This window comes from Labrus bergylta, chromosome 7, assembly GCF_963930695.1.
Source record: "Labrus bergylta chromosome 7, fLabBer1.1, whole genome shotgun sequence".
In the NCBI taxonomy this organism is placed as follows: Eukaryota; Metazoa; Chordata; class Actinopteri; order Labriformes; family Labridae; genus Labrus; species Labrus bergylta.
In genome coordinates this window covers 28,984,792-28,993,844 of record NC_089201.1, presented here as the reverse complement: position 1 = coordinate 28,993,844, position 9,053 = coordinate 28,984,792, and the positions used below count along the sequence as shown (strand labels likewise).

Below are 9,053 nucleotides of genomic sequence, written 5' to 3'. Positions count from 1 at the left end.
GCATTAGCTAATCTTCTCCGAAAACGATTCATTTTGGTGATGAATGTTTAAGCTTCCACGTCTGCAATTCATCTTAAATTACAACAACAAAGGAAGCAGAGACAAACCTGGGGTTTATTCCTTATTTCAAACTTTTACAAAGTTGTGGTAAATTTTGATTGCTTAACCGAAATAGCTTTAGAATCTGACCTTTCTAATAAACTTTTTTAAGCTCTGCTGATTTCAAATAAGGACTGTATTATTCCTCATTCTCCTAATATTCAGTAAAGTAGAGCTGAGCTAGCCTGTCAGTGCTAAGCCTTCTGCAGGGTGATGTGTTCCAGGAGCTCCAGCCAAACCTCACTTAAAAAAGCCCGCAATCTGTCACAGCTTGGAAGTGTGGAAGGGAGCAGCCGGGCAACAGTCAGACACACAGCAGGATACCTAGAGACATTTCTTTCTAGATATATGACCTCTGCTCTTTGTTGCAACAACCTTTGACCCATCTCAGGGTCACCAAAGGTCAAGCCTGAAGCCCCATTCATCGATTGTCTGATCCTATCTCATCCGCTCCTTTCAGCAGCTTTCATGCTGGTGTTTTTATTTCCCCCCTATAAGGCCTGTAGTCTGATATCTGCTCCCACCAACAGCCTCCCCCCCCCGGAGACTTGTAATATCATCCCCCATCTTGTCTTTGATTCTGACACTTTCAGGATTCTTTCAGTCTAAAAAATCATTTAACAGGAAACATAATAAAAATGTGTAAACAAGGAAAGAAAACTGAAAATGTTTTCTTGCAACATGAAACTCTCAGAATAACATTCTCATTTAGATTAATCCCAGACTCGAGTTATTGCTGATTCTACTTTTGTATACAGTCTAGACAGTTACACTACCCGGAAACTGAACACATGAACTAATCGACCTGCCTTGTTCATCATATAGCCACCGGATAAACAATTCAAGGAGCTTACAAACAGACTTAGGATGATTGACCAGTCACGGTGAGGTTTATTCTAGTGTAATTGCATGTTTATATAAGTGCTCTCCATGAGTCAATTGAGGGCTCGTAAAGGTGAAGGACAGAAAAAGACTCCACATTTCTTTTTTTTAACTCGATCTGTAAGATGTTTCAAAAGTGCTCCGTCTAACTGTTGGCAGGGAGAAAAAAAACTGACTGATGGTTTTATTAAAATATGTGCGTTTGATTTGTAAACTGTCAAAACTAAAATAGTTTTAATTTAAAATGATAGCTGGATAAATACTGCGTAATTTTGATGTCCGTAAAGGCTTTATATGCATATATAGTAGCATTTATTTCCATTGAGGGCCCAAATATAATGAAAACAAGCCTCATATGTCCATTATAGTGGCATTGCAACATCTTAAAGGCTTTATATGTGATGTTTTGATCCAGCAGATGTCGCCCTTGAGCACCAGCATGAAACCAAAACAACTCGCGCTGCATTGTTGTGTTAGCATGCTCATGCTAGCGATCTTCATTATGCTGGTATCTTCACACTGCATGTAAATTTACCTGAAATGAGCGTGATCTAGAAACACAGTTAAGCAGTGAGTACAGTATGTTATTCTTCTTTTCTCTAGTCCCTCAATTAAACAACTTTTATACACGAGGGGAGGAGTCAGCCGGCCGTCCTGGCGATGTAAACAAAGTGAAGATAGGACTCTGAAAACTCTGAAAACATCACAGACAGTGGGACTCGGGTGTTACACCCATTGTAGACAGTCATGACTCACAGAGTTATTTTCAGAGGAGATACTTGATTTATAATATATTTAAGTGTGAAAAATCACATATTAAGCCTTTAAAGGAGCTCTTTTCATCGACTCTTAACTGTTTTAACAAGCTCCAAAGTAGCATTTATTTCCATTGAGGGCCCAATTATAATGAAAACAAGCCTCATATAATCCATTATTATTGGCATTGCAACATCTTAATGAATGCATTGTGGCCAATGTAACCCTACGTTTCCACATTATACAGTTAGCAGTATCACACAGCTCACGGCTTATTTTAACTATTTTCTATCTAACTATCTAGTTATTTTCAGAGGATATACTTGATTTATATTATATTTAAGTGTGAAAAATCGCATATTAAGCCTTTAAGGAAACCAATCATATGCTTATCAAGTGCCAAGCTATATACTGTGTGGTACAAGGAAATAGTTTTGTCACGTATATTTCTGTCTGTAGTTTAGATAAGGTTGTGTGTGCGTGTGTATGTCTTTTGTATTAGTCTGAATAAAGTAAACCAGTTTAGTTGTTGACATATAGACACAATAAATGAAGTCCATACTAATGCATATTTGCTCTACAAGAGTTCATACACTACGCTATGACTACATGACAGCCGTGAGAATAAAATTAGATCAAGTTTGTTCCAGTTAGGAATTGAGCCAAAGGTCTTAGCCATCATGTCACTCATTGTAGAGAGGCAGTCCAGGTTCCTGCCAACTGTACAACACACCACCAGCACTAAAGCCGGCAAGCTGCCACAGCTAAATACTTTGTCATCTGTTTTACCCCCAGGCAAAGGGCTGTGCCCCTGCATGCTAACATCGTGCTAACAATGCTAAAATACTACTATCGTTATAGGTGGGGAAAAGCACACATGGACACACACAAACTTGATCTCACTTCAAAACATTATCCATCCATGATCCTATAAATATCCCCCGGCATGTTAAATTAGGTTTTATAAATAATAAGGTTTCACCCCCCAAACAATGACAGCCTCGTGCACACTCTTTAACAACCAAAGTCTTTGAGGACTGACAGCTGGAGGGAAAGAATAGATCCTTACCTCACTCTGAGAGCTATGTGATATGCCATACTCTGCTAGAAAGTGACAGAACAGAGCTTTGACATATCACTGTTATTTCTCGCCTCTCCAGTGGGCTGAAGGCTGCCGGGGTTCATTCTTAAGTGGAGATGTCAGACACGTCGTGGCTGAGTAAGTATTTGGCTGAACTACAGCTTTGTGGGTGATGCAGCCCTGCTTTCATATCAAATGTTAATTTTGTATGAAAAAATCTGCATTTCCAAGTGTTTAAAGACAAGGCAAGAGGAGAATCTCAATAAGAATCCAATAAAACCAGAGGGGAAAATAAACATTGCAATACTTAGAAACAGTGTTATCATGTGCTATTTAATTATGGAGCTAATCATCCTCAGATGACACTGATTACATGATGCCAAATACTGATCATCAAAGAGTACAATAAATTCATCAGCCAAAAAATAGATGCCCATGGTCAACACTGAACACCTTGTGGCGGGAAGGGTCTTCCTTTTCTGCTTTTTTATTTTTATTTTTTGTTCGTTTTTGTTTCTTTTGTTTGTTTTTTTGTTTGTTTTACTGTGTTTTGTTTTGTCCTGGCTTTATGGAGAGTTGAAGTGTACCTCTTGTGTTTTTGTTTGTCTATTGGGTGTTACTATAATAAAAATTCAAAAAATAAGAAAAAAAAAAAAAAAAAAACACTGACCACCCAGGAAGCTCAGGGAGGGAGCTAACTCTGGGACTTCTTCATGTGATTGTTTCCCAGATTAATTGTGTAGTCTTTGTAATAAATACCTAATCCCCACCATGCCCAATTCAAACCAATTATCAGGAAAGTTTATAGAAACTTTAATGACAGCATTTGGTTTGGTATTCAAACTCATTTCTAATACTTTTGATGCCTATTATTATAAACCTTTAATTATATAGAAGGTTGTTGTGGATCTTGGTTTCCAGGAGCTTTAAGAAAATAATCCCAACTATTGGGAGTGTCCATGTCTGTAGTTACATTACAATCCAAACATCAACTCATTTGAGGATTTTTAACTTGGCACTGAGTCTTTGGCTTTGGGATTTTTTTCTTTTTCCGTCAATTTGTCAAATCGACCGACGTGTTGTCTCTTGAGTTGACCCAGAACAGAGCAGCTGGAATGCACCGGTGATCTGTGCAAAACCTCCAGCAGAACCCTACTGGGCCCAGTGAAGCATCAACCCAGTGTATTGTCTCTAGTCAAATAAATAGCCTCGTATCTGCCCCATTTCACTTTTTTCCAAGCCTCCTGATAGGGAGGGAATACACTCGGGCTTCTTTCCCATAGCTGCAGTAAAGAATGCGGCTGCAGTAAAAGATGATGAGTGTCCATGGGATAGTGTCTAATGTGTTCTCCCATGTTCACCCTGCTGCCTTCCAGATGACTCCTGATCCACACCTTTCTTGTTAAAAGTCTTAAGGGTCAGGAACACCTTCAAATGATGCAACAGAAAAGTTAAGTAATCACAGTCAAGGTTCTTTAAAAAACAATCTCCCCAGTGATTCAATTTTCTACAATAAATGCAAACAAATCGAACTGAAATTCATTCCAGTAACTAAAAGTGTGAAGTTTTAGGATGTGTTTAAAAAAAGAATGAAACTCTTTTCAAATTCAAAGACTTTGCAATAAAACAGAAGCAACACTGATAATAACTACACCCTAATGTTTGTTTTCTCCCTCTCCCCATGCTTCACTCATGTGTCAGATTTTCCCTCTGAGTGTATTGGCCTTTTGTGTCAGGGAGGCTCTTCCAATGGCCTTGGCTGAAAGTCAAAGGCGGCCGCTTGGTTTTTCCATGAGGCATAGATGTGATGTTGGAAATTAATTGTGTGTCATTTCTGCCACTGGAGGGCAGTCATGCACTTTTATTTCAGGTTTAACTGTTATGCCAAAAAGCTACCATATTGGAGAGCCTTTGAGCAGACCATTACTAAAAACCTCTGTCTCATCACTTTGCTGAGATGACAGGATCCCAGCAATGACATTGTTTTAAGTGTTTATTTTAAACTGGAAATGTCTTCCATTGAGAAGATACTCTCCAGTGTCTAAGGAGAGGGCCTCATGTTGCTTCTGATATGTGATGTATTATTTTACCATAAAATCTCCCTACATTTACAGCATGGAATTATATGCTTTTGCGCTTCTTCTTTTTTGTACCAAAGTGAAGCAATGTCAGATCATTTCACTGAACAGATCATAACCCTAACTGACCACTTATTGGTTTATTTTGCATCTCTCCATGAGTCCGAATACCAGACTTCTCTAATTAGGATACCTTGTTGTGTCCTATTATTACACCTTTCTGTTAAATACTCCATTCTGATTGGTTCATCACCAAATTCTTAGGTCTGCTTTTTCTGAGCACTGCCACTACATAAATGAAAATATACCCTTTAAGGGCTTTTACAAGTGGAACTCATGATCTCCCCTTGCTGCAGCTGAACTGTCTAGGTGAAGGCCAAAGCCCAGATGAGACATGTGTTGACTGACCTTTGGCAGGGGAATAAGTGCCTTAAAGATTTTATGAAGTATCAAACTCTTGTTTTCATTTTCATTGACGAAATGAACGAGACAAAAAAACACATTTATATTTTCATTTCATTGTACAGTGTCCCCCTTTGTTATTTTTTTTGTATTATGTCTTTGCTTTAATACAGTGTATAGCTTATAATGCTATTCTATTTTATATATAATTTTAACTTTTTTTGTTGAAGCTGACTCAGGGAGAAATGCACAAAAATTCCAATGTACCTGTACAGTCCTGTACCTGTACAAAAGGCAATAAACATCTATTCTATTCTATTCTAAAGCGTCAGGATTGTCCCACCTTTACAAAGCTACTTCAGCCCTTAGTTGAAATAACTCTTATCCCCATGTTGAAGGTGTGCTTTACCAAAGTTACCAGCAGAGGGCAGTAGCAAAACACAATTCAAATATTGATGCAAGGCATGTTAAAATCAAGTCTTTTCAACCCCATGAGAACTTGCATGCTAGTTTTTTTCTTGGAAACCCAAAGCTATATACAGTATCTTTTACCATTATGTCCTGTCTGTATGCAAATAGAACTGCTGGGTTTCCGAAAGAGACTGTCGGGGATCTCATGTATTATTTACTTCTCGTTATACATCAAGGTCTCACAGTAATTCTCCTACTGCCTGAGGCACACCATTGTGCACAGCTTCACTTTTCAATATGAATAACAGGTGCTTGAAGAGACTGGTATTCTCCCCATAACCACTTTGATTTTTCCACATGTATTTCTCTCATGTTAAATACTTATAGCTAATCCCGTCATTATTAATGTAAACATGTCAGGACAGAACAGAGATGTACAGCATCAAGTACATCCAAATGCTAAGGATGTAAAAAAAGTGTTTCTCATTAATATGTTAATATATGTATCCAATCTGTTTATCTGATCGTATACTCTACAGAAGGTGCCATGACAGCAGCTAGGCATCGCACATTAAAAATAGATTAAATCAAAGCAGCACTTTATGAAGAGACATTTATTAGATCAGTAGAATACATCACCACCATCATCATCATCATGCCAAGAAGCAGCAGCAGCAGCAGCACTGTAATTTCCTCACTTTTATTGAATGTCCAAGATAGGTGGAGTGAGGCATCCTTTTTTTTCCCTCTTTAATAATGACGATCTCATCATATGCACATCTCGACTGAAAGTCCTACAACTCGTCTGGAGTTCAACTCAGTTCAACTTTCTTTTAAAGTTTTTTTTAAACACACACTAGACAAGATCTTCTAACATACTGATGATGTGTTTTTAACTCACATTGTCCATTGTTGATAACAGGGTGTTGGATATTTAAACCCACGACAAAACCCTGCTTAGATCTTGTTTATAATTTTTTTTAATGACTACCTATACCTCAGGAATTATCATTTATACAGTTCAGAGTCCTAGCTGAAATATTATGTACAACTTTTAATATCACATACTGCATAAGAAAAACAACAGAGTATCGTCGACAAACACCAGACTAGTATATCGTCGCTATAGCAAAAAACAGGAACACTACGATAGCATTCACATGCACTAGTAAACAGTGTCATACTTGTCGAACGTAGAACATAGTATTTATATTTACATAATGTTCACAGCTACATTCCAGGTTTGTATGTGTGTGTGTGTGTGTGTGTGTGTGTGTGTGTGTGTGTGTGTGTGTGTGTGTGTACATTGTATATTAAAAACGTTTTTTGTTACATGCAGTGATATGAAGGTTTCACACTGCGCTGCCTGTGAAGAATATGGATATGAGGCAATACAGGTAGAAGAAATATACAGTATGGACACTGAGTTATTGCTCAGTGTCTCAACGACTATATTATGCATGGTGACCATTATTGTTAAAAAAAAAAAAAAAAAGGTACTACAGTAGTCTTACTACAGTATTTTGATAAAACAGTTATCTGAAGAGACTGATGGTGTCAATGAAAATGAATCAATCCAAGTGACCAATTGGAAGAAAAAAAAAACGCCTGCACATGGGAGAATATTTTCACAATTTTACACATTTGAATATAAATAAATACACATATTTTATCAAAATAATGCATGTATACAAAGTAGAACGAACATGGAAGAAACCCAGTATGACATTTTGTGTTGCACTGAGAGAAGGCAGCTGGCAGACATCGATAAAGAGTGACAGGCTGCTGACACTGGGAAGGAATCTGATGAGTCAAATAAAAAACAGATAAACAAAACAGAAGAATAAAAAACCTGACTTTGTTTGGGAAGCTTATCTAGGTCATGGACACAACGTTATGTACAATATCTCCCTGTTTACATCTGCTTCTTTTTCTTTTTCTTAAATACATTTTCATCTGGGGGAAACAACAAAGAGACAACAAGACATTTGCAAGCCATTCCCTTTAGTATGAGGAGAAGTCCGAGAATACAATATTTACACATATTTAGCTACATCGTAATATTTATTGACGCATGGTAAATGTCCCTAGATTCTTGCAGCGTTTGGGCATTTCTCTCTCTAATGTTGTCTTATTTAACCACCTATAATACCAAAACAAAAGACCAAATATCCCATCATGTGCTTTTCCATGAGTGTCACTTGTTTTGTGCTTGTTATACAGATACAAGTCCGTTTTCACTGCACGCTGTATTTAATACAATCCCACTACCTCTTATTTCATAAATGTGAAGTAGAAAATGAATTGTCACCTTAGTAGCATGCCATGAGACAATGCCGTGAAAACTATGATGCCAAAATGGAGTCAGTCATATCTGAAAGGATGGGCAGATGTGTCCAGGTCTTGTGCTGGTCTCCACGGTCCCTCTGATGTGCTCAGGCCTCAGAGGCCAGCTGAGATAATATGCTCCAATGTTCTGGTCGTGATACAATATCCTGCAACCCTGCGGTCCTCTGCGCCGGCGTACTGTAAACATGGCTGCCCACGCATGAAAGCATCCACCGGCTGGATCAGGATAGTTTTAGCGGTTAAGACTTTGCTATCCCTTGTTGAGGAAGTCCATATCTCGATCTGAAGGAGAAAAGTGGGAAAGTTCATTGGGAATACAGGATGAGATACTGGATGTGGGTTCAGGTTTGGGAGTTAAAAGTCTGGGTTTGTGGGTTAGACACTGCGGGGAGCCCTCTCCAGTTCATGGGTCCTGCGGTTGCGTCCCTTCTGCCTGTCTTGTGGGTGTTTCCACTTGGCAGAAAGCCCTTGAGCATGAATGTGGGGGTGAGGGTTCACCACGACCTTCTGCTGCTGCTGCTGCTGCTGCTGGTGCATTTGCACTTGCTGCACCAGGTGAGCTTTCTGCTTCCTGTGCTTCCTCTCCCGTTTCCACACCTGCTCGCAGAACTCGTCGACGCTGTTCAGAGTCGGGTGGTTGACCAGGGACAGGAAGTCTCTGTACCAAAGCTTCTGATTGGGCGATTCTTGAAGCGAGGAACGGTCCGGAACTGGAACAGTGGCGGCCGCGGTGTCTTTGTCGCGATGGAGCAGATCCTCCAGGCGCTCTGTGTCGATGATCTCCAAGGTGACCTTCAGGAGTGTCTGCATGAATCCGTGCTCCACTGCCTGGCACAGATAGATCCCAGAATCCTTTTTGTTAAGAGCGCGAATCAGGAGGCCCTGGTCTGTGCGGATGAAACGTTCTTCTGATTTCACCTACCGGAAAAATAATTTGGAGGATAGAGACAGATTTCAGAACACTGTTATAAAATAATAAAATAGTATTTCACTTG

General features: G+C 39.1%; 1 protein-coding gene across 2 annotated transcripts in view; it reads right to left on the bottom strand.

The window, feature by feature from the left end:
• Positions 1-6,308: 6,308 nt before the first annotated feature.
• The window catches only part of sema3ab (sema domain, immunoglobulin domain (Ig), short basic domain, secreted, (semaphorin) 3Ab), a 41,914-nt gene continuing 39,169 nt past the window's right edge, over positions 6,309-9,053 (bottom strand). For both annotated transcript variants that reach the window (XM_065957319.1, XM_029280891.2), the window contains one exon: positions 6,309-8,976. In XM_065957319.1, coding sequence (XP_065813391.1) covers positions 8,434-8,976 — 543 coding nt within the window. In that variant the 3' untranslated portion in view covers positions 6,309-8,433. The remainder of the gene's footprint in view (positions 8,977-9,053) is intronic.